The 26,567-nt window shown below is 64.7% G+C and overlaps 1 protein-coding gene across 1 annotated transcript in view; it reads left to right on the top strand.

The window, feature by feature from the left end:
* The window catches only part of LOC147095561 (uncharacterized), a 92,527-nt gene that overhangs the window by 5,158 nt on the left and 60,802 nt on the right, over positions 1-26,567 (top strand). The window contains exon 3 of the mRNA XM_085973661.1: positions 26,259-26,565. Coding sequence (XP_085829787.1) covers positions 26,259-26,565 — 307 coding nt within the window. The remainder of the gene's footprint in view (positions 1-26,258; positions 26,566-26,567) is intronic.

Raw genomic sequence — 26,567 nt, 5'->3', positions numbered from 1 at the left:
CATCACCTCCACCCAAACCGTCCCTCACCCTGGGGACAGCACGCTGCTCCATCACCTCTACCCAAACCGTCCCTCACCCCGGGGATAGCGCGCTGCTCCATCACCTCACCAAACAGTCCCTCACCCCAGGGATAGCGCGCTGCTCCATCACCTCACCAAACCGTCCCTCACCCCGGGTATAGCGCGCTGCTCCATCACCTCACCAAACCGTTCTTCACCCCGTTGATAACGCGCTGCTCCATCACCTCACCAAACCGTCCCTCACCCCGGTGATAACGCGCTGCTCCGTCACCTCACCAAACCTTCCCTCACCCCGGGGATAGCGCGCTGCTCCGTCACCTCAACAAACCGTCCCTCACCCCGGGGATAGCGCGCTGCTCCATCACCTCACCAAACCGTCCCTCACCCCGGGGATAGCGCGCTGCTCCATCACCTCACCAAACCGTCCCTCACCCCGGGGATCGCGCGCTGCTCGGTCACCTTTACCCAAACCGTCCCTCACCCCAGGGATAGCGCGCTGCTCCATCACCTCCACCCAAACCGTCCCTCACCCTGGGGACAGCGCGCTGCTCCATCACCTCACCAAACCGTCCCTCACCCCGGGGATAGCGCGCTGCTCCATCACCTCTACCCAAACCGTCCCTCACCCCAGGGATAGCGCGCTGCTCCATCACCTCACCAAACCGTCCCTCACCCCGGGGATAGTGCGCTGCTCCGTCACCTCTACCCAAACTGTCCCTCACCTCGGGGATAGCGCGCTGCTCCGTCACCTCTACCCAAACCGTCCCTCACCCCGGCGATAGCGCGCTGCTCCATCACCTCCACCCAAACCGTCCCTCACCCCGGGGATAGCGCGCTGCTCCATCACCTCACCAAACCGTCCCTCACCCTGGGGATAGCGCGCTGCTCCATCACCTCACCAAACCGTCCCTCACCCCGGGGATAGCACGCTGCTCCATCACCTCCACCCAAACCGTCCCTCACCCTGGGGACAGCACGCTGCTCCATCACCTCTACCCAAACCGTCCCTCACCCCGGGGATAGCGCGCTGCTCCATCACCTCACCAAACCGTCCCTCACCCCAGGGATAGCGCGCTGCTCCATCACCTCACCAAACCGTCCCTCACCCCGTTGATAACGCGCTGCTCCATCACCTCACCAAACCGTCCCTCACCCCGGTGATAACGCGCTGCTCCATCACCTCACCAAACCGTGCCTCACCCCGGTGATAGCGCGCTGCTCCGTCACCTCACCAAACCTTCCCTCACCCCGGGGATAGCGCGCTGCTCCGTCACCTCAACAAACCGTCCCTCACCCCGGGGATAGCGCGCTGCTCCGTCACCTCAACAAACCGTCCCTCACCCCGGGGATAGCGCGCTGCTCCGTCACCTCACCAAACCGTCCCTCACCCCGGGGATAGCGCGCTGCTCCGTCACCTCAACAAACCGTCCCTCACCCCGGGGATAGCGCGCTGCTCCGTCACCTCACCAAACCGTCCCTCACCCCGGGGATAGCGCGCTGCTCCATCAGCTCACCAAACCGTTCCTCGCCCCGGGGATAGCGCGCTGCTCCGTCACCTCTACCCAAACCGTCCCTCACCCCGGGGATAGCGCGCTGCTTGGTCACCTTTACCCAAACCGTCCCTCACCCCAGGGATAGCGCGCTGCTCCATCACCTCCACCCAAACCGTCCCTCACCCTGGGGACAGCGCGCTGCTCCATCACCTCACCAAACCGTCCCTCACCCCGGGGATAGCGCGCTGCTCCATCACCTCACCAAACCGTCCCTCACCCCGGGGATAGCGCGCTGCTCCATCACCTCACCAAACCGTCCCTCACCCCGGGGATAGCGCGCTGCTCCATAACCTCACCAAACCGTCCCTCACGCCGGGGGTAGCGCGCTGCTCCATAACCTCACCAAACCGTCCCTCACCCCGGGGATAGCGCGCTGCTCCGTCCCCTCTACCCAAACCGTCCCTCACCCCGGGGATAGCGCGCTGCTCCGTCCCCTCTACCCAAACCGTCCCTCACCCCGGGGATAGCGCGCTGCTCCGTCACCTCACCAAACAGTCCTTCACCCTGGGGATAGCGGGCTGCTCCATCACCTCTACACAAACCGTCCCTCACCCCGGGGATAGCGGGCTGCTCCATCACCTCTACCCAAACCGCCCCTCAACCCGGGGATAGCGCGCTGCTCCATCACCTCTACCCAAACCGCCCCTCAACCCGGGGATAGCGCGCTGCTCGGTCACCTTTACCCAAACCGTCCCTCACCCCAGGGATAGCGCGCTGCTCCATCACCTCCACCCAAACCGTCCCTCACCCTGGGGACAGCGCGCTGCTCCATCACCTCACCAAACCGTCCCTCACCCCGGGGATAGCGCGCTGCTCCATCAGCTCACCAAACCGTTCCTCGCCCCGGGGATAGCGCGCTGCTCCGTCACCTCTACCCAAACCGTCCCTCACCCCGGGGATAGCGCGCTGCTCCATCACCTCACCAAACCGTCCCTCACCCCGGGGATAGCGCGCTGCTCCATCACCTCTACCCAAACCGTCCCTCACCCCAGGGATAGCGCGCTGCTCCATCACCTCACCAAACCGTCCCTCACCCCGGGGATAGTGCGCTGCTCCGTCACCTCTACCCAAACTGTCCCTCACCTCGGGGATAGCGCGCTGCCCCATCACCTCTAACCAAACCGTCCCTCACCCCGGGGATAGCGCGCTGCTCCATCACCTCACCAAACAGTCCCTCACCCTGGGGATAGCGCGCTGCTCCGTCACCTCTACCCAAACCGTCCCTCACCCCGGCGATAGCGCGCTGCTCCATCACCTCCACCCAAACCGTCCCTCACCCCGGGGATAGCGCGCTGCTCCATCACCTCACCAAACCGTCCCTCACCCTGGGGATAGCGCGCTGCTCCATCACCTCACCAAGCCGTCCCTCACCCCGGGGATAGCACGCTGCTCCATCACCTCCACCCAAACCGTCCCTCACCCTGGGGACAGCACGCTGCTCCATCACCTCTACCCAAACCGTCCCTCACCCCGGGGATAGCGCGCTGCTCCATCACCTCACCAAACCGTCCCTCACCCCAGGGATAGCGCGCTGCTCCATCACCTCACCAAACCGTCCCTCACCCCAGGGATAGCGCGCTGCTCCATCACCTCACCAAACCGTCCCTCACCCCGGGGATAGTGCGCTGCTCCGTCACCTCTACCCAAACTGTCCCTCACCTCGGGGATAGCGCGCTGCCCCATCACCTCTAACCAAACCGTCCCTCACCCCGGGGATAGCGCGCTGCTCCATCACCTCACCAAACAGTCCCTCACCCTGGGGATAGCGCGCTGCTCCGTCACCTCTACCCAAACCGTCCCTCACCCCGGCGATAGCGCGCTGCACCATCACCTCCACCCAAACCGTCCCTCACCCCGGGGATAGCGCGCTGCTCCATCACCTCACCAAGCCGTCCCTCACCCTGGGGATAGCGCGCTGCTCCATCACCTCACCAAACCGTCCCTCACGACGGGTATAGCGCGCTGCTCCATCACCTCTACCCAAACCGTCCCTCACCCCGGGGATAGCGCGCTGCTCCATCACCTCACCAAACCGTCCCTCACCCTGGGGATAGCGCGCTGCTCCATCACCTCACCAAACCGTCCCTCACCCTGGGGATAGCACGCTGCTCCATCACCTCCACCCAAACCGTCCCTCACCCCGGGGGTAGCGCGCTGCTCCATAACCTCACCAAACCCTCCCTCACCCCGGTGATAGCGCGCTGCTCCATCACCTCACCAAACCGTCCCTCACCCCGGGGATAGCGCGCTGCTCCATCACCTCACCAAACCGTCCCTCACCCCGGGGATAGCGCGCTGCTCCATCACCTCACCAAACCGTCCCTCACCCCGGGGATAGCGCGCTGCTCCATCACCTCACCAAACCGTCCCTCACCCCGGGGATAGCGCGCTGCTCCATAACCTCACCAAACCGTCCCTCACGCCGGGGGTAGCGCGCTGCTCCATAACCTCACCAAACCGTCCCTCACCCCGGGGATAGCGCGCTGCTCCGTCCCCTCTACCCAAACCGTCCCTCACCCCGGGGATAGCGCGCTGCTCCGTCCCCTCTACCCAAACCGTCCCTCACCCCGGGGATAGCGCGCTGCTCCGTCACCTCACCAAACAGTCCTTCACCCTGGGGATAGCGGGCTGCTCCATCACCTCTACACAAACCGTCCCTCACCCCGGGGATAGCGGGCTGCTCCATCACCTCTACCCAAACCGCCCCTCAACCCGGGGATAGCGCGCTGCTCCGTCACCACTACCCAAACCGTCCCTCACCCTGGAGATAGCGCGCTGCTCGGTCACCTTTACCCAAACCGTCCCTCACCCCAGGGATAGCGCGCTGCTCCATCACCTCCACCCAAACCGTCCCTCACCCCGGGGATAGCGCGCTGCTCCATCACCTCCACCCAAACCGTCCCTCACCCTGGGGACAGCGCGCTGCTCCATCACCTCACCAAACCGTCCCTCACCCCGGGGATAGTTCGCTGCTCCGTTACCTTTACCCAAACCGTCCCTCACCCCGGCGATAGCGCGCTGCTCCGTCACCTCTACCCAAACTGTCCCTCACCTCGGGGATAGCGCGCTGCCCCATCACGTCTAACCAAACCGTCCCTCACCCCGGGGATAGCACGCTGCTCCATCACCTCCACCCAAACCGTCCCTCACCCTGGGGACAGCACGCTGCTCCATCACCTCTACCCAAACCGTCCCTCACCCCGGGGATAGCGCGCTGCTCCATCACCTCACCAAACAGTCCCTCACCCCAGGGATAGCGCGCTGCTCCATCACCTCACCAAACCGTCCCTCACCCCGGGTATAGCGCGCTGCTCCATCACCTCACCAAACCGTTCTTCACCCCGTTGATAACGCGCTGCTCCATCACCTCACCAAACCGTCCCTCACCCCGGTGATAACGCGCTGCTCCGTCACCTCACCAAACCTTCCCTCACCCCGGGGATAGCGCGCTGCTCCGTCACCTCACCAAACCGTCCCTCACCCCGGGGATAGCGCGCTGCTCCATCACCTCACCAAACCGTCCCTCACCCCGGGGATCGCGCGCTGCTCGGTCACCTTTACCCAAACCGTCCCTCACCCCAGGGATAGCGCGCTGCTCCATCACCTCCACCCAAACCGTCCCTCACCCTGGGGACAGCGCGCTGCTCCATCACCTCACCAAACCGTCCCTCACCCCGGGGATAGCGCGCTGCTCCATCACCTCTACCCAAACCGTCCCTCACCCCAGGGATAGCGCGCTGCTCCATCACCTCACCAAACCGTCCCTCACCCCGGGGATAGTGCGCTGCTCCGTCACCTCTACCCAAACTGTCCCTCACCTCGGGGATAGCGCGCTGCTCCGTCACCTCTACCCAAACCGTCCCTCACCCCGGCGATAGCGCGCTGCTCCATCACCTCCACCCAAACCGTCCCTCACCCCGGGGATAGCGCGCTGCTCCATCACCTCACCAAACCGTCCCTCACCCTGGGGATAGCGCGCTGCTCCATCACCTCACCAAACCGTCCCTCACCCCGGGGATAGCACGCTGCTCCATCACCTCCACCCAAACCGTCCCTCACCCTGGGGACAGCACGCTGCTCCATCACCTCTACCCAAACCGTCCCTCACCCCGGGGATAGCGCGCTGCTCCATCACCTCACCAAACCGTCCCTCACCCCAGGGATAGCGAGCTGCTCCATCACCTCACCAAACCGTCCCTCACCCCAGGGATAGCGCGCTGCTCCATCACCTCACCAAACCGTCCCTCACCCCGTTGATAACGCGCTGCTCCATCACCTCACCAAACCGTCCCTCACCCCGGTGATAACGCGCTGCTCCATCACCTCACCAAACCGTGCCTCACCCCGGTGATAGCGCGCTGCTCCGTCACCTCACCAAACCTTCCCTCACCCCGGGGATAGCGCGCTGCTCCGTCACCTCAACAAACCGTCCCTCACCCCGGGGATAGCGCGCTGCTCCGTCACCTCAACAAACCGTCCCTCACCCCGGGGATAGCGCGCTGCTCCGTCACCTCACCAAACCGTCCCTCACCCCGGGGATAGCGCGCTGCTCCGTCACCTCAACAAACCGTCCCTCACCCCGGGGATAGCGCGCTGCTCCGTCACCTCACCAAACCATCCCTCACCCCGGGGATAGCGCGCTGCTCCATCAGCTCACCAAACCGTTCCTCGCCCCGGGGATAGCGCGCTGCTCCGTCACCTCTACCCAAACCGTCCCTCACCCCGGGGATAGCGCGCTGCTCCATCACCTCACCAAACCGTCCCTCACCCCGGGGATAGCGCGCTGCTCCATAACCTCACCAAACCGTCCCTCACGCCGGGGGTAGCGCGCTGCTCCATAACCTCACCAAACCGTCCCTCACCCCGGGGATAGCGCGCTGCTCCGTCCCCTCTACCCAAACCGTCCCTCACCCCGGGGATAGCGCGCTGCTCCGTCCCCTCTACCCAAACCGTCCCTCACCCCGGGGATAGCGCGCTGCTCCGTCACCTCACCAAACAGTCCTTCACCCTGGGGATAGCGGGCTGCTCCATCACCTCTACACAAACCGTCCCTCACCCCGGGGATAGCGGGCTGCTCCATCACCTCTACCCAAACCGCCCCTCAACCCGGGGATAGCGCGCTGCTCCATCACCTCTACCCAAACCGCCCCTCAACCCGGGGATAGCGCGCTGCTCGGTCACCTTTACCCAAACCGTCCCTCACCCCAGGGATAGCGCGCTGCTCCATCACCTCCACCCAAACCGTCCCTCACCCTGGGGACAGCGCGCTGCTCCATCACCTCACCAAACCGTCCCTCACCCCGGGGATAGCGCGCTGCTCCATCAGCTCACCAAACCGTTCCTCGCCCCGGGGATAGCGCGCTGCTCCGTCACCTCTACCCAAACCGTCCCTCACCCCGGGGATAGCGCGCTGCTCCATCACCTCACCAAACCGTCCCTCACCCCGGGGATAGCGCGCTGCTCCATCACCTCTACCCAAACCGTCCCTCACCCCAGGGATAGCGCGCTGCTCCATCACCTCACCAAACCGTCCCTCACCCCGGGGATAGTGCGCTGCTCCGTCACCTCTACCCAAACTGTCCCTCACCTCGGGGATAGCGCGCTGCCCCATCACCTCTAACCAAACCGTCCCTCACCCCGGGGATAGCGCGCTGCTCCATCACCTCACCAAACAGTCCCTCACCCTGGGGATAGCGCGCTGCTCCGTCACCTCTACCCAAACCGTCCCTCACCCCGGCGATAGCGCGCTGCTCCATCACCTCCACCCAAACCGTCCCTCACCCCGGGGATAGCGCGCTGCTCCATCACCTCACCAAACCGTCCCTCACCCTGGGGATAGCGCGCTGCTCCATCACCTCACCAAGCCGTCCCTCACCCCGGGGATAGCACGCTGCTCCATCACCTCCACCCAAACCGTCCCTCACCCTGGGGACAGCACGCTGCTCCATCACCTCTACCCAAACCGTCCCTCACCCCGGGGATAGCGCGCTGCTCCATCACCTCACCAAACCGTCCCTCACCCCAGGGATAGCGCGCTGCTCCATCACCTCACCAAACCGTCCCTCACCCCAGGGATAGCGCGCTGCTCCATCACCTCACCAAACCGTCCCTCACCCCGGGGATAGTGCGCTGCTCCGTCACCTCTACCCAAACTGTCCCTCACCTCGGGGATAGCGCGCTGCCCCATCACCTCTAACCAAACCGTCCCTCACCCCGGGGATAGCGCGCTGCTCCATCACCTCACCAAACAGTCCCTCACCCTGGGGATAGCGCGCTGCTCCGTCACCTCTACCCAAACCGTCCCTCACCCCGGCGATAGCGCGCTGCACCATCACCTCCACCCAAACCGTCCCTCACCCCGGGGATAGCGCGCTGCTCCATCACCTCACCAAGCCGTCCCTCACCCTGGGGATAGCGCGCTGCTCCATCACCTCACCAAACCGTCCCTCACGACGGGTATAGCGCGCTGCTCCATCACCTCTACCCAAACCGTCCCTCACCCCGGGGATAGCGCGCTGCTCCATCACCTCACCAAACCGTCCCTCACCCTGGGGATAGCGCGCTGCTCCATCACCTCACCAAACCGTCCCTCACCCTGGGGATAGCACGCTGCTCCATCACCTCCACCCAAACCGTCCCTCACCCCGGGGATAGCGCGCTGCTCCATCACCTCTACTCAGCCCGGGGATAGCGCGCTGCTGCATCACCTCACCAAACCGTCCCTCACCCCAGGGATAGCGCGCTGCTCCATCACCTCACCAAACCGTCCCTCACCCCAGGGATAGCGCGCTGCTCCATCACCTCACCAAACCGTCCCTCACCCCGGTGATAACGCGCTGCTCCATCACCTCACCAAACCGTCCCTCACCCCGGGGACAGCGCGCTGCTCCATCACCTCACCAAACCGTCCCTCGCCCCGGGGATAGCGCGCTGCTCCATCAACTCTACCCAAACCGTCCCTCACCCCGGGGATCGCGCGCTGCTCCATCACCTCTACCCAAACCGTCCCTCACCCCGGGGATAGCTAGCTGCTCGGTCACCTCACCAAACCGTCCCTCACCCCGGGGGTAGCGCGCTGCTCCATAACCTCACCAAACCCTCCCTCACCCCGGTGATAGCGCGCTGCTCCATCACCTCACCAAACCGTCCCTCACCCCGGGGATAGCGCGCTGCTCCATCACCTCACCAAACCGTCCCTCACCCCGGGGATAGCGCGCTGCTCCATCACCTCACCAAACCGTCCCTCACCCCGGGGATAGCGCGCTGCTCCATCACCTCACCAAACCGTCCCTCACCCCGGGGATAGCGCGCTGCTCCATAACCTCACCAAACCGTCCCTCACGCCGGGGGTAGCGCGCTGCTCCATAACCTCACCAAACCGTCCCTCACCCCGGGGATAGCGCGCTGCTCCGTCCCCTCTACCCAAACCGTCCCTCACCCCGGGGATAGCGCGCTGCTCCGTCCCCTCTACCCAAACCGTCCCTCACCCCGGGGATAGCGCGCTGCTCCGTCACCTCACCAAACAGTCCTTCACCCTGGGGATAGCGGGCTGCTCCATCACCTCTACACAAACCGTCCCTCACCCCGGGGATAGCGCGCTGCTCCGTCACCTCTACCCAAACCGCCCCTCAACCCGGGGATAGCGCGCTGCTCCGTCACCACTACCCAAACCGTCCCTCACCCTGGAGATAGCGCGCTGCTCGGTCACCTTTACCCAAACCGTCCCTCACCCCAGGGATAGCGCGCTGCTCCATCACCTCCACCCAAACCGTCCCTCACCCTGGGGACAGCGCGCTGCTCCATCACCTCACCAAACCGTCCCTCACCCCGGGGATAGTTCGCTGCTCCGTTACCTTTACCCAAACCGTCCCTCACCCCGGCGATAGCGCGCTGCTCCGTCACCTCTACCCAAACTGTCCCTCACCTCGGGGATAGCGCGCTGCCCCATCACGTCTAACCAAACCGTCCCTCACCCCGGGGATAGCACGCTGCTCCATCACCTCCACCCAAACCGTCCCTCACCCTGGGGACAGCACGCTGCTCCATCACCTCACCAAACAGTCCCTCACCCCAGGGATAGCGCGCTGCTCCATCACCTCACCAAACCGTCCCTCACCCCGGGGATAGCGCGCTGCTCCATCACCTCACCAAACCGTCCCTCACACCGGGTATAGCGCGCTGCTCCATCACCTCACCAAACAGTCCCTCACCCCAGGGATAGCGCGCTGCTCCATCACCTCACCAAACCGTCCCTCACCCCGGGGATAGCGAGCTGCTCCATCACCTCACCAAACCGTCCCTCACACCGGGTATAGCGCGCTGCTCCATCACCTCACCAAACCGTTCTTCACCCCGTTGATAACGCGCTGCTCCATCACCTCACCAAACCGTCCCTCACCCCGGTGATAACGCGCTGCTCCGTCACCTCACCAAACCTTCCCTCACCCCGGGGATAGCGCGCTGCTCCGTCACCTCAACAAACCGTCCCTCACCCCGGGGATAGCGCGCTGCTCCATCACCTCACCAAACCGTCCCTCACCCCAGGGATAGCGCGCTGCTCCATCACCTCCACCCAAACCGTCCCTCACCCTGGGGATAACGCGCTGCTCCATCACCTCACCAAACCGTCCCTCACCCCGGGGATAGCGCGCTGCTCCATCACCTCTACCCAAACCGTCCCTCACCCCAGGGATAGCGCGCTGCTCCATCACCTCACCAAACCGTCCCTCACCCCGGGGATAGTGCGCTGCTCCGTCACCTCTACCCAAACTGTCCCTCACCTCGGGGATAGCGCGCTGCTCCGTCACCTCTACCCAAACCGTCCCTCACCCCGGCGATAGCGCGCTGCTCCATCACCTCCACCCAAACCGTCCCTCACCCCGGGGATAGCGCGCTGCTCCATCACCTCACCAAACCGTCCCTCACCCTGGGGATAGCGCGCTGCTCCATCACCTCACCAAACCGTCCCTCACCCCGGGGATAGCACGCTGCTCCATCACCTCCACCCAAACCGTCCCTCACCCTGGGGACAGCACGCTGCTCCATCACCTCTACCCAAACCGTCCCTCACCCCGGGGATAGCGCGCTGCTCCATCACCTCACCAAACCGTCCCTCACCCCAGGGATAGCGAGCTGCTCCATCACCTCACCAAACCGTCCCTCACCCCAGGGATAGCGCGCTGCTCCATCACCTCACCAAACCGTCCCTCACCCCGTTGATAACGCGCTGCTCCATCACCTCACCAAACCGTCCCTCACCCCGGTGATAACGCGCTGCTCCATCACCTCACCAAACCGTGCCTCACCCCGGTGATAGCGCGCTGCTCCGTCACCTCACCAAACCTTCCCTCACCCCGGGGATAGCGCGCTGCTCCGTCACCTCAACAAACCGTCCCTCACCCCGGGGATAGCGCGCTGCTCCGTCACCTCAACAAACCGTCCCTCACCCCGGGGATAGCGCGCTGCTCCATCAGCTCACCAAACCGTTCCTCGCCCCGGGGATAGCGCGCTGCTCCGTCACCTCTACCCAAACCGTCCCTCACCCCGGGGATAGCGCGCTGCTTGGTCACCTTTACCCAAACCATCCCTCACCCCAGGGATAGCGCGCTGCTCCATCACCTCCACCCAAACCGTCCCTCACCCTGGGGACAGCGCGCTGCTCCATCACCTCACCAAACCGTCCCTCACCCCGGGGATAGCGCGCTGCTCCATCACCTCTACCCAAACCGTCCCTCACCCCAGGGATAGCGCGCTGCTCCATCACCTCACCAAACCGTCCCTCACCCCGGGGATAGTGCGCTGCTCCGTCACCTCTACCCAAACTGTCCCTCACCTCGGGGATAGCGCGCTGCCCCATCACCTCTAACCAAACCGTCCCTCACCCCGGGGATAGCGCGCTGCTCCATCACCTCACCAAACAGTCCCTCACCCTGGGGATAGCGCGCTGCTCCGTCACCTCTACCCAAACCGTCCCTCACCCCGGCGATAGCGCGCTGCTCCATCACCTCCACCCAAACCGTCCCTCACCCCGGGGATAGCGCGCTGCTCCATCACCTCACCAAACCGTCCCTCACCCTGGGGATAGCGCGCTGCTCCATCACCTCACCAAGCCGTCCCTCACCCCGGGGATAGCACGCTGCTCCATCACCTCCACCCAAACCGTCCCTCACCCTGGGGACAGCGCGCTGCTCCATCACCTCTACCCAAACCGTCCCTCACCCCGGGGATAGCGCGCTGCTCCATCACCTCTACCCAAACCGTCCCTCACCCCAGGGATAGCGCGCTGCTCCATCACCTCACCAAACCGTCCCTCACCCCGGGGATAGTGCGCTGCTCCGTCACCTCTACCCAAACTGTCCCTCACCTCGGGGATAGCGCGCTGCCCCATCACCTCTAACCAAACCGTCCCTCACCCCGGGGATAGCGCGCTGCTCCATCACCTCACCAAACAGTCCCTCACCCTGGGGATAGCGCGCTGCTCCGTCACCTCTACCCAAACCGTCCCTCACCCCGGCGATAGCGCGCTGCACCATCACCTCCACCCAAACCGTCCCTCACCCCGGGGATAGCGCGCTGCTCCATCACCTCACCAAGCCGTCCCTCACCCTGGGGATAGCGCGCTGCTCCATCACCTCACCAAACCGTCCCTCACCCCGGGGATAGCACGCTGCTCCATCACCTCCACCCAAACCGTCCCTCACCCTGGGGACAGCACGCTGCTCCATCACCTCTACCCAAACCGTCCCTCACCCCGGGGATAGCGCGCTGCTCCATCACCTCACCAAACCGTCCCTCACCCCAGGGATAGCGAGCTGCTCCATCACCTCACCAAACCGTCCCTCACCCCAGGGATAGCGCGCTGCTCCATCACCTCACCAAACCGTCCCTCACCCCGTTGATAACGCGCTGCTCCATCACCTCACCAAACCGTCCCTCACCCCGGTGATAACGCGCTGCTCCATCACCTCACCAAACCGTCCCTCACCCCGGTGATAGCGCGCTGCTCCGTCACCTCACCAAACCTTCCCTCACCCCGGGGATAGCGCGCTGCTCCGTCACCTCAACAAACCGTCCCTCACCCCGGGGATAGCGCGCTGCTCCGTCACCTCAACAAACCGTCCCTCACCCCGGGGATAGCGCGCAGCTCCATCACCTCACCAAACCGTCCCTCACCCCGGGGATAGCGCGCTGCTCCATCAGCTCACCAAACCGTCCCTCGCCCCGGGGACAGCGCGCTGCTCCGTCACCTCTACCCAAACCGTCCCTCACCCCGGGGACAGCGCGCTGCTCCATCACCTCACCAAACCGTCCCTCACCCCGGGGATAGCGCGCTGCTCCATCACCTCACCAAACCGTCCCTCACCCCGGGGATCGCGCGCTGCTCCACCACCTCACCAAACCGTCCCTCACCCCGGGGAAAGTGCGCTGCTGCATCGCCTCACCAAACCGTCCCTCACCCCGGGGATAGCGCGCTGCTCCATCACCTCACCAAACCGCCGCTCACCACGGGGATAGCGCGCTGCTCCATAACCTCTACCCACACCGTCCCTCACCCGGGGATAGCGCGCTGCTCCATCACCTCACCAAACCGTCCCTCACCCCGGGGATAGCGCGCTGCTCCATCACCTTTACCCAAACCGTCCCTCACCCCGGGGATAGCGCGCTGCTCCATCACCTCTACCCAAACCGTCCCTCACCCCGGGGATAGCGCGCTGCTCCATCACCTCACCAAACCGCCCCTCACCCCGGGGATAGCACGCTGCTCCATCACCTCACCAAACCGTCCCTCACCCCGGGGACAGCGCGCTGCTCCATCACCTCACCAAACCGTCCCTCACCCCAGGGGTAGCGCGCTGCTCCATCACATCACCAAACCGTCCCTCACCCCGGGGATAGCGCGCTGCTCCGTCCCCTCTACCCAAACCGTCCCTCACCCCGGGGATAGCGCGCTGCTCCGTCCCCTCTACCCAAACCGTCCCTCACACCGGGGATAGCGCGCTGCTCCGTCCTCTCTACCCAAACCGTTCCTCACCCCGGTGATAGCGCGCTGCTCCATCACCTCACCAAACCGTCCCTCACCCCAGGGATAGCGCGCTGCTCCATCACCTCACCAAACCGTCCCTCACCCCAGGGATAGCGCGCTGCTCCATCACCTCACCAAACCGTCCCTCACCCCGGGGAAAGTGCGCTGCTCCATCACCTCACCAAACCGTCCCTCACCAAACCGTTCCTCACCCCGGGGATAGCGCGCTGCTCCGTCACCTCACCAAACCGTCCCTCACCCCAGGGATAGCGCGCTGCTCCATCACCTCACCAAACCGTCCCTCACCCCAGGGATAGCGCGCTGCCACATCACCTCTACCCAAACCGTCCCTCCCCCCGGGGATAGCGCGCTGCTCCATCACCTCACCAAACCGCCCCTCACCCCGGGGATAGCGCGCTGCTCCATCACCTCGACCCAAACCGTCCCTCACCCCGGGGATAGCGCGCTGCTCCATCACCTCACCAAACAGTCCCTCACCCCGGGGATAGCGCGCTGCTCCATCACCTCACCAAACCGTCCCTCACCCCGGGGATAGCGCGCTGCTCCATCACCTCACCAAACCGTCACTCACGCTGGGGATAGCGCGCTGCTCCATCACCTCACCAAACCGTCCCTCACCCCGGGGATAGCGCGCTGCTCCATCACCTCTACCCAAACCGTCCCTCCCCCCGGGGATAGCGCGCTGCTCCATCACCTCACCAAACCGACCCTCAGCCCGGGGATAGCGCGCTGCTCCGTCACCTCTACCCAAACCGTCCCTCACCCCGGGGATAGCGCACTGCCCCATCACCTCTAGCCAAACCGTCCCTCACCCCGGGGATAGCGCGCTGCTCCATCACCTCACCAAACCGTCCCTCACCCCGGGGATAGCGCGCTGCTCCATCACCTCACCAAACCGCCCCTCACCCTGGGGATAGCGCACTGCTCCATCACCTCACCAAACCGCCCCTCACCTTGGGGACAGCGCGCTGCTCCATCACCTCACCAAACCGTCCCTCACCCCGGGGAAAGTGCGCTGCTCCAACACCTCACCAAACCGTCCCTCACCCCGGGGATAGCGCGCTGCTCCATCACCTCACCAAACCGTCCCTCACCCCGGGGATAGCGCGCTGCTCCATCACATCACCAAACCGTCCCTCACCCCGGGGATAGCGCGCTGCTCCATCACCTCTACGCAAACCATCCCTCACCCCGGGGATAGCGCGCTGCTCCATCACCTCATCAAACCGTCCCTCACCCCGGGGATAGCGCGCTGCTCCATCACCTCGACCCAAACCGTCCCTCACCCCGGTGATAGCGCGCTGCTCCGTCACCTCTACCCAAACCGTCCCTCGGCCCGGGGATAGCACGCTGCTCCATCACCTCTACTGAAACCGTCCCTCACCCCGGGGATAGCGCGCTGCTCCATCACCTCACCAAACCGTCCCTCACCCCGGGGATAGCGCGCTGCTCCTTCACCTCACCAAACCGTCCCTCACCCCGGGGATAGCGCGCTGCTCCATCACCTCACCAAACCGTCGCTCACCCCGGGGATAGCGCGCTGCTCCATAACCTCTACCCACACCGTCCCTCACCCCGGGGATAGCGCGCTGCTCCATCACCTCACCAAACCGTCCCTCACCCCGGGGACAGCGCGCTGCTGCATCACATCACCAAACCGTCCCTCACCCCGGGGATAGCGCGCTGCTCCGTCCCCTCTACCCAAACCGTCCCTCACACCGGGGATAGCGCGCTGCTCCGTCCTCTCTACCCAAACCGTTCCTCACCCCGGTGATAGCGCGCTGCTCCATCACCTCACCAAACCGTCCCTCACCCCAGGGATAGCGCGCTGCTCCATCACCTCACCAAACCGTCCCTCACCCCAGGGATAGCGCGCTGCTCCATCACCTCACCAAACCGTCCCTCACCCCGGGGAAAGTGCGCTGCTCCATCACCTCACCAAACCGTCCCTCACCAAACCGTTCCTCACCCCGGGGATAGCGCGCTGCTCCGTCACCTCACCAAACCGTCCCTCACCCCAGGGATAGCGCGCTGCTCCATCACCTCACCAAACCGTCCCTCACCCCAGGGATAGCGCGCTGCCACATCACCTCTACCCAAACCGTCCCTCCCCCCGGGGATAGCGCGCTGCTCCATCACCTCACCAAACCGCCCCTCACCCCGGGGATAGCGCGCTGCTCCATCACCTCGACCCAAACCGTCCCTCACCCCGGGGATAGCGCGCTGCTCCATCACCTCACCAAACAGTCCCTCACCCCGGGGATAGCGCGCTGCTCCATCACCTCACCAAACCGTCCCTCACCCCGGGGATAGCGCGCTGCTCCATCACCTCACCAAACCGTCACTCACGCTGGGGATAGCGCGCTGCTCCATCACCTCACCAAACCGTCCCTCACCCCGGGGATAGCGCGCTGCTCCATCACCTCTACCCAAACCGTCCCTCCCCCCGGGGATAGCGCGCTGCTCCATCACCTCACCAAACCGACCCTCAGCCCGGGGATAGCGCGCTGCTCCGTCACCTCTACCCAAACCGTCCCTCACCCCGGGGATAGCGCACTGCCCCATCACCTCTAGCCAAACCGTCCCTCACCCCGGGGATAGCGCGCTGCTCCATCACCTCACCAAACCGTCCCTCACCCCGGGGATAGCGCGCTGCTCCATCACCTCACCAAACCGCCCCTCACCCTGGGGATAGCGCACTGCTCCATCACCTCACCAAACCGCCCCTCACCTTGGGGACAGCGCGCTGCTCCATCACCTCACCAAACCGTCCCTCACCCCGGGGAAAGTGCGCTGCTCCAACACCTCACCAAACCGTCCCTCACCCCGGGGATAGCGCGCTGCTCCATCACCTCACCAAACCGTCCCTCACCCCGGGGATAGCGCGCTGCTCCATCACATCACCAAACCGTCCCTCACCCCGGGGATAGCGCGCTGCTCCATCACCTCTACGCAAACCATCCCTCACCCCGGGGATAGCGCGCTGCTCCATCACCTCATCAAACCGTCCCTCACCCCGGGGATAGCGCGCTGCTCCATCACCTCGACCCAAACCGTCCCTCACCCCGGTGATAGCGCGCTGCTCCGTCACCTCTACCCAAACCGTCCCTCGGCCCGGGGATAGCACGCTGCTCCATCACCTCTACTGAAACCGTCCCTCACCCCGGGGATAGCGCGCTGCTCCATCACCTCACCAAACCGTCCCTCACCCCGGGGATAGCGCGCTGCTCCTTCACCTCACCAAACCGTCCCTCACCCCGGGGATAGCGCGCTGCTCCATCACCTCACCAAACCGTCGCTCACCCCGGGGATAGCGCGCTGCTCCATAACCTCTACCCACACCGTCCCTCACCCCGGGGATAGCGCGCTGCTCCATCACCTCACCAAACCGTCCCTCACCCCGGGGACAGCGCGCTGCTGCATCACATCACCAAACCGTCCCTCACCCCGGGGATAGCGCGCTGCTCCGTCCCCTCTACCCAAACCGTCCCTCACACCGGGGATAGCGCGCTGTTCCGTCCCCTCTACCCAAACCGTCCCTCACCCCGGGGATAGCGCGCTGCTCCATCACCTGTACCCAAACCGTCCCTCACCCCGGGGATAGCGCGCTGCTCCGTCACCTCACCAAACCGTCCCTCACCCCAGGGATAGCGCGCTGCTCCATCACCTCACCAAACCGTCCCTCACCCCAGGGATAGCGCGCTGCTCCATCACCTCACCAAACCGCCGCTCACCCCGGGGATAGCGCGCTGCTCCATCACCTCGACCCAAACCGTCCCTCACCCCGGGGATAGCGCACTGCTCCATCACCTCACCAAACCGCCCCTCACCCCGGGGATAGCGCGCTGCTCCATCACCTCGACCCAAACTGTCCCTCACCCCGGGGATAGCGCGCTGCTCCATCACCTCACCAAACCGTCACTCACGCTGGGGATAGCGCGCTGCTCCATCACCTCACCAAACCGTCCCTCACCCCGGGGATAGCGCGCTGCTCCATCACCTCTACCCAAACCGTCACTCACCCTGGGGATAGCGCGCTGCTCCATCACCTCACCAAACCGACCCTCACCCCGGGGATAGCGCGCTGCTCCATCACCTCTACCCAAACCGCCCCTCAACCCGGGGATAGCGCGCTGCTCCGTCACCTCTACCCAAACCGTCCCTCACCCCGGGGATAGCGCGCTGCCCCATCACCTCTAGCCAAACCGTCCCTCACCCCGGGGATAGCGCGCTGCTCCATCACCTCACCAAACCGTCCCTCACCCCGGGGATAGCGCGCTGCTCCATCACCTCACCAAACCGCCCCTCACCCTGGGGATAGCGCGCTGCTCCATCACCTCACCAAACCGCCCCTCACCTTGGGGATAGCGCGCTGCTCCATCACCTCACCAAACCGTCCCTCACCCCGGGGAAAGTGCGCTGCTCCATCACCTCACCAAACCGTCCCTCACCCCGGGGATAGCGCGCTGCTCCATCACCTCACCAAACCGTCCCTCACCCCGGGGATAGCGCGCTGCTCGGTCACCTTTACCCAAACCGTCCCTCACCCCAGGGATAGCGCGCTGCTCCATCACCTCCACCCAAACCGTCCCTCACCCCAGGGATAGCGCGCTGCTCCATCACCTCCACCCAAACCGTCCCTCACCCTGGGGATAGCGCGCTGCTCCATCACCTCTACCCAAACCGTCCCTCACCCCAGGGATAGCGCGCTGCTCCATCACCTCACCAAACCGTCCCTCACCCCGGGGATAGTGCGCTGCTCCGTCACCTCTACCCAAACTGTCCCTCACCTCGGGGATAGCGCGCTGCTCCGTCACCTCTACCCAAACCGTCCCTCACCCCGGCGATAGCGCGCTGCTCCATCACCTCCACCCAAACCGTCCCTCACCCCGGGGATAGCGCGCTGCTCCATCACCTCACCAAACCGTCCCTCACCCTGGGGATAGCGCGCTGCTCCATCACCTCACCAAACCGTCCCTCACCCCGGGGATAGCGCGCTGCTCCGTCACCTCACCAAACCGTCCCTCACCCCGGGGATAGCACGCTGCTCCATCACCTCCACCCAAACCGTCCCTCACCCTGGGGACAGCACGCTGCTCCATCACCTCTACCCAAACCGTCCCTCACCCCGGGGATAGCGCGCTGCTCCATCACCTCACCAAACCGTCCCTCACCCCAGGGATAGCGAGCTGCTCCATCACCTCACCAAACCGTCCCTCACCCCAGGGATAGCGCGCTGCTCCATCACCTCACCAAACCGTCCCTCACCCCGTTGATAACGCGCTGCTCCATCACCTCACCAAACCGTCCCTCACCCCGGTGATAACGCGCTGCTCCATCACCTCACCAAACCGTGCCTCACCCCGGTGATAGCGCGCTGCTCCGTCACCTCACCAAACCTTCCCTCACCCCGGGGATAGCGCGCTGCTCCGTCACCTCAACAAACCGTCCCTCACCCCGGGGATAGCGCGCTGCTCCGTCACCTCAACAAACCGTCCCTCACCCCGGGGATAGCGCGCTGCTCCATCAGCTCACCAAACCGTTCCTCGCCCCGGGGATAGCGCGCTGCTCCGTCACCTCTACCCAAACCGTCCCTCACCCCGGGGATAGCGCGCTGCTTGGTCACCTTTACCCAAACCATCCCTCACCCCAGGGATAGCGCGCTGCTCCATCACCTCCACCCAAACCGTCCCTCACCCTGGGGACAGCGCGCTGCTCCATCACCTCACCAAACCGTCCCTCACCCCGGGGATAGCGCGCTGCTCCATCACCTCTACCCAAACCGTCCCTCACCCCAGGGATAGCGCGCTGCTCCATCACCTCACCAAACCGTCCCTCACCCCGGGGATAGTGCGCTGCTCCGTCACCTCTACCCAAACTGTCCCTCACCTCGGGGATAGCGCGCTGCCCCATCACCTCTAACCAAACCGTCCCTCACCCCGGGGATAGCGCGCTGCTCCATCACCTCACCAAACAGTCCCTCACCCTGGGGATAGCGCGCTGCTCCGTCACCTCTACCCAAACCGTCCCTCACCCCGGCGATAGCGCGCTGCTCCATCACCTCCACCCAAACCGTCCCTCACCCCGGGGATAGCGCGCTGCTCCATCACCTCACCAAACCGTCCCTCACCCTGGGGATAGCGCGCTGCTCCATCACCTCACCAAGCCGTCCCTCACCCCGGGGATAGCACGCTGCTCCATCACCTCCACCCAAACCGTCCCTCACCCTGGGGACAGCGCGCTGCTCCATCACCTCTACCCAAACCGTCCCTCACCCCGGGGATAGCGCGCTGCTCCATCACCTCACCAAACCGTCCCTCACCCCAGGGATAGCGAGCTGCTCCATCACCTCACCAAACCGTCCCTCACCCCAGGGATAGCGCGCTGCTCCATCACCTCCACCCAAACCGTCCCTCACCCTGGGGACAGCGCGCTGCTCCATCACCTCACCAAACCGTCCCTCACCCCGGGGATAGCGCGCTGCTCCATCACCTCTACCCAAACCGTCCCTCACCCCAGGGATAGCGCGCTGCTCCATCACCTCACCAAACCGTCCCTCACCCCGGGGATAGTGCGCTGCTCCGTCACCTCTACCCAAACTGTCCCTCACCTCGGGGATAGCGCGCTGCCCCATCACCTCTAACCAAACCGTCCCTCACCCCGGGGATAGCGCGCTGCTCCATCACCTCACCAAACAGTCCCTCACCCTGGGGATAGCGCGCTGCTCCGTCACCTCTACCCAAACCGTCCCTCACCCCGGCGATAGCGCGCTGCACCATCACCTCCACCCAAACCGTCCCTCACCCCGGGGATAGCGCGCTGCTCCATCACCTCACCAAGCCGTCCCTCACCCTGGGGATAGCGCGCTGCTCCATCACCTCACCAAACCGTCCCTCACCCCGGGGATAGCACGCTGCTCCATCACCTCCACCCAAACCGTCCCTCACCCTGGGGACAGCACGCTGCTCCATCACCTCTACCCAAACCGTCCCTCACCCCGGGGATAGCGCGCTGCTCCATCACCTCACCAAACCGTCCCTCACCCCAGGGATAGCGAGCTGCTCCATCACCTCACCAAACCGTCCCTCACCCCAGGGATAGCGCGCTGCTCCATCACCTCACCAAACCGTCCCTCACCCCGTTGATAACGCGCTGCTCCATCACCTCACCAAACCGTCCCTCACCCCGGTGATAACGCGCTGCTCCATCACCTCACCAAACCGTCCCTCACCCCGGTGATAGCGCGCTGCTCCGTCACCTCACCAAACCTTCCCTCACCCCGGGGATAGCGCGCTGCTCCGTCACCTCAACAAACCGTCCCTCACCCCGGGGATAGCGCGCTGCTCCGTCACCTCAACAAACCGTCCCTCACCCCGGGGATAGCGCGCAGCTCCATCACCTCACCAAACCGTCCCTCACCCCGGGGATAGCGCGCTGCTCCATCAGCTCACCAAACCGTCCCTCGCCCCGGGGACAGCGCGCTGCTCCGTCACCTCTACCCAAACCGTCCCTCACCCCGGGGACAGCGCGCTGCTCCATCACCTCACCAAACCGTCCCTCACCCCGGGGATAGCGCGCTGCTCCATCACCTCACCAAACCGTCCCTCACCCCGGGGATCGCGCGCTGCTCCACCACCTCACCAAACCGTCCCTCACCCCGGGGAAAGTGCGCTGCTGCATCGCCTCACCAAACCGTCCCTCACCCCGGGGATAGCGCGCTGCTCCATCACCTCACCAAACCGCCGCTCACCACGGGGATAGCGCGCTGCTCCATAACCTCTACCCACACCGTCCCTCACCCGGGGATAGCGCGCTGCTCCATCACCTCACCAAACCGTCCCTCACCCCGGGGATAGCGCGCTGCTCCATCACCTTTACCCAAACCGTCCCTCACCCCGGGGATAGCGCGCTGCTCCATCACCTCTACCCAAACCGTCCCTCACCCCGGGGATAGCGCGCTGCTCCATCACCTCTACCCAAACCGTCCCTCACCCCGGGGATAGCGCGCTGCTCCATCACCTCACCAAACCGCCCCTCACCCCGGGGATAGCACGCTGCTCCATCACCTCACCAAACCGTCCCTCACCCCGGGGACAGCGCGCTGCTCCATCACCTCACCAAACCGTCCCTCACCCCAGGGGTAGCGCGCTGCTCCATCACATCACCAAACCGTCCCTCACCCCGGGGATAGCGCGCTGCTCCGTCCCCTCTACCCAAACCGTCCCTCACCCCGGGGATAGCGCGCTGCTCCGTCCCCTCTACCCAAACCGTCCCTCACACCGGGGATAGCGCGCTGCTCCGTCCTCTCTACCCAAACCGTTCCTCACCCCGGTGATAGCGCGCTGCTCCATCACCTCACCAAACCGTCCCTCACCCCAGGGATAGCGCGCTGCTCCATCACCTCACCAAACCGTCCCTCACCCCAGGGATAGCGCGCTGCTCCATCACCTCACCAAACCGTCCCTCACCCCGGGGAAAGTGCGCTGCTCCATCACCTCACCAAACCGTCCCTCACCAAACCGTTCCTCACCCCGGGGATAGCGCGCTGCTCCGTCACCTCACCAAACCGTCCCTCACCCCAGGGATAGCGCGCTGCTCCATCACCTCACCAAACCGTCCCTCACCCCAGGGATAGCGCGCTGCCACATCACCTCTACCCAAACCGTCCCTCCCCCCGGGGATAGCGCGCTGCTCCATCACCTCACCAAACCGCCCCTCACCCCGGGGATAGCGCGCTGCTCCATCACCTCGACCCAAACCGTCCCTCACCCCGGGGATAGCGCGCTGCTCCATCACCTCACCAAACAGTCCCTCACCCCGGGGATAGCGCGCTGCTCCATCACCTCACCAAACCGTCCCTCACCCCGGGGATAGCGCGCTGCTCCATCACCTCACCAAACCGTCACTCACGCTGGGGATAGCGCGCTGCTCCATCACCTCACCAAACCGTCCCTCACCCCGGGGATAGCGCGCTGCTCCATCACCTCTACCCAAACCGTCCCTCCCCCCGGGGATAGCGCGCTGCTCCATCACCTCACCAAACCGACCCTCAGCCCGGGGATAGCGCGCTGCTCCGTCACCTCTACCCAAACCGTCCCTCACCCCGGGGATAGCGCACTGCCCCATCACCTCTAGCCAAACCGTCTCTCACCCCGGGGATAGCGCGCTGCTCCATCACCTCACCAAACCGTCCCTCACCCCGGGGATAGCGCGCTGCTCCATCACCTCACCAAACCGCCCCTCACCCTGGGGATAGCGCACTGCTCCATCACCTCACCAAACCGCCCCTCACCTTGGGGATAGCGCGCTGCTCCATCACCTCACCAAACCGTCCCTCACCCCGGGGAAAGTGCGCTGCTCCAACACCTCACCAAACCGTCCCTCACCCCGGGGATAGCGCGCTGCTCCATCACCTCACCAAACCGTCCCTCACCCCGGGGATAGCGCGCTGCTCCATCACATCACCAAACCGTCCCTCACCCCGGGGATAGCGCGCTGCTCCATCACCTCTACGCAAACCATCCCTCACCCCGGGGATAGCGCGCTGCTCCATCACCTCATCAAACCGTCCCTCACCCCGGGGATAGCGCGCTGCTCCATCACCTCGACCCAAACCGTCCCTCACCCCGGTGATAGCGCGCTGCTCCGTCACCTCTACCCAAACCGTCCCTCGGCCCGGGGATAGCACGCTGCTCCATCACCTCTACTGAAACCGTCCCTCACCCCGGGGATAGCGCGCTGCTCCATCACCTCACCAAACCGTCCCTCACCCCGGGGATAGCGCGCTGCTCCTTCACCTCACCAAACCGTCCCTCACCCCGGGGATAGCGCGCTGCTCCATCACCTCACCAAACCGTCGCTCACCCCGGGGATAGCGCGCTGCTCCATAACCTCTACCCACACCGTCCCTCACCCGGGGATAGCGCGCTGGCTCCATCACCTCACCAAACCGTCCCTCACCCCGGGGATAGCGCGCTGCTCCATCACCTCACCAAACCGTCCCTCACCCCGGGACAGCGCGCTGCTGCAATCACATCACAAACCGTCCCTCACCCCGGGGATAGCGCGCTGCTCCGTCCCCCCACTACCCAAACCGTCCCTCACACCGGGGATAGCGCGCTGTCCGTCCCCTCTACCCCAAACCGTCCCTCACCCCGGGGATAGCGCGCTGCTCCATCACCTGTACCCAAACCGTCCCTCACCCCGGGGATAGCGCGCTGCTCCGTCACCTCACCAAACCGTCCCTCACCCCAGGGATAGCGCGCTGCTCCATCACCTCACCAAACCGTCCCTCACCCCAGGGATAGCGCGCTGCTCCATCACCTCACTCAAACCGCCGCTCACCCCGGGGATAGCGCGCTGCTCCATCACCTCGACCCAAACCGTCCCTCACCCCGGGGATAGCGCACTGCTCCATCACCTCACCAAACCGCCCCTCACCCCGGGGATAGCGCGCTGCTCCATCACATCGACCCAAACTGTCCCTCACCCCGGGGATAGCGCGCTGCTCCATCACCTCACCAAACCGTCACTCACGCTGGGGGATAGCGCGCTGCTCCATCAACCTCACCAAACCGTCCCTCACCCCGGGGATAGCGCGCTGCTCCATCACCTCTACCCAAACCGTCACTCACCCTGGGGATAGCGCGCTGCTCCATCACCTCACCAAACCGGACCTCACCCCGGGGATAGCGCGCTGCTCCATCACCTCTACCCAAACCGCCCCTCAACCCGGGATAGCGCGCTGCTCCGTCACCTCTACCCAAACCGTCCCTCACCCCGGGGATAGCGCGCTGCCCCATCACCTCTAGCCAAAACCGTCCTCACCCCGGGGATAGCGCGCTGCTCCATCACCTCACCAAACCGTCCCTCACCCCGGGGATAGCGCGCTGCTCCATCACCTCACCAAACCGCCCCTCACCCTGGGGATAGCGCGCTGCTCCATCACCTCACCAAACCGCCCCTCACCTTGGGGATAGCGCGCTGCTCCATCACCTCACCAAACCGTCCCACCCCGGGGAAAGTGCGCTGCTCCATCACCTCACCAAACCGTCCCTCACCCCGGGGATAGCGCGCTGCTCCATCGCCTCACCATACCGTCCCTCACCCCGGGGATAGCGCGCTGCTCCATCACCTCTACGCAAACCATCCCTCACCCCGGGGATAGCGCGCTGCTCCATCACCTCAATCAAACCGTCCCTCACCCGGGGATAGCGCGCTGCTCCATCACCTCGACCCAAACCGTCCCTCACCCCGGTGATAGCGCGCTGCTCCGTCACCTCTACCCAAACCGTCCCTCGGCCGGGGATAGCACGCTGCTCCATCACCTCTACTGAAACCGTCCCTCACCCCGGGGATAGCGCGCTGCTCCATCACCTCACCAAACCGTCCCTCACCCCGGGGATAGCGCGCTGCTCCTTCACCTCCCCAAACCGTCCCTCACCCCGGGGGATAGCGCGCTGCTCCATCACCTCTACCCAAACCGTCCCTCAACCCGGGGATAGCGCGCTGCTCCGTCACCTCTACCCAAACCGTCCCCTCACCCGGGTGATAGCGCGCTGCTCCATCACCTCACCAAACCGTCCCCTCACCCGGAGATAGCGCGCTGCTCCTTCACCTCACCAAACCGTCCCTCACCCGGGGATAGCGCGCTGCTCCATCACCTCTACCCAAACCGTCCCTCAACCCGCGGATAGTGGGCTGCTCCATCACCTCTATGCAAACCGTCCCTCACCCCGTAGATAGCGCGCTGCTCCATCACCTCTACCCAAACCGTCCCTCACCCCGTAGATATCGCGCTGCTCCGTCACCTCTAACCAAACCGTACCTCGGCCTGGGAATAGCACGCTGCTCCATCACCTCTACCCAAACCGCCCCTCACCCCGGGGATAGCGCGCTGCTCCATCACCTCACCAAACCGTCCCTCACCCCGGGGATAGCGCGCTGCTCCATCACCTCACCAAACCGTCGCTCACCCCGGGGATAGCGCGCTGCTCCATCAGTACGCAAAGGCTAGTGGAATGTGGACCTCTCTCTCCCCAACAATCATTGAGGCTGCGGGTCGATTGAAAATTTAAAGCCTGAGTTTGAAGATGTTTGTTCGACACTGGATTTAAGGGTTATGGATCCAGGATAGGCAGATGGAGTTACGATACAGATGAGCCAGAATCGAATTGAATGGCAGAATCGGCTGGAGGGGCTGAATAACCTCCTGCTGTCCCTATGTAACAGGTTCAAGGGGCTGAATGGCCTCCTTCTGTCCCTCTGTAACAATATCGATGGGCTGAATGGCCTGTGAGCCTGTATCGATGGGCTGAACGGCCTGTGAGCCTGTATCGATGGGCTGAACGGCCTGTGAGCCTGTAGCGAAGGGCTGAACAGCCTGTGAGCCTGTATCGATGGGCTGAACGGCCTGTGAGCCTGTATCGATGGGCTGAACGGCCTGTGAGCCTGTATCGATGGGCTGAACGGCCTGTGAGCCTGTATCGATGGGCTGAACGGCCTGTGAGCCTGTATCGATGGGCTGAACGGCCTGTGAGCCTGTATCGATGGGCTGAACGGCCTGTGTATCGATGGGCTGACGGCCTGTGCCGATGGTGGTTGCCCGGTGACTGACGGTGTGGGGTCTCGGTTCTTTGCAGACGGCACTGTGGTGGTGGGTGTGAGCAAGGCCAATGTGCTGCAGGCCATCTACTTCCAGGACAGCAGCATGAAGCAGACCTTCGAGAAGTACCCGGAGATGCTGCTGATGGACGCCACCTACCGGTGGGAGGGCCTGCAGCTCCCCACCTACCTGCTGCTGGTGATCGACGGCAATGGGGAGAGCGAGGTGGTGTGCCTGTGGTTCCTGCAGAACGAGGAGCGCGAGACCATCAAGCAGCTGCTGCGAATCTTCAAGCAGAAGAACCCGGCGGCGGAGCGGATCCAGGCGGTGATGGTCAGCGCCAGGC

This window comes from Somniosus microcephalus, unplaced genomic scaffold, assembly GCF_052327205.1.
Source record: "Somniosus microcephalus isolate GS21.2 unplaced genomic scaffold, FLI_Smic_1.0 unresolved_chr1, whole genome shotgun sequence".
Lineage (NCBI taxonomy): Eukaryota > Metazoa > Chordata > Chondrichthyes > Squaliformes > Somniosidae > Somniosus > Somniosus microcephalus.
This window is presented reverse-complemented; position numbering and strand designations above follow the sequence as displayed.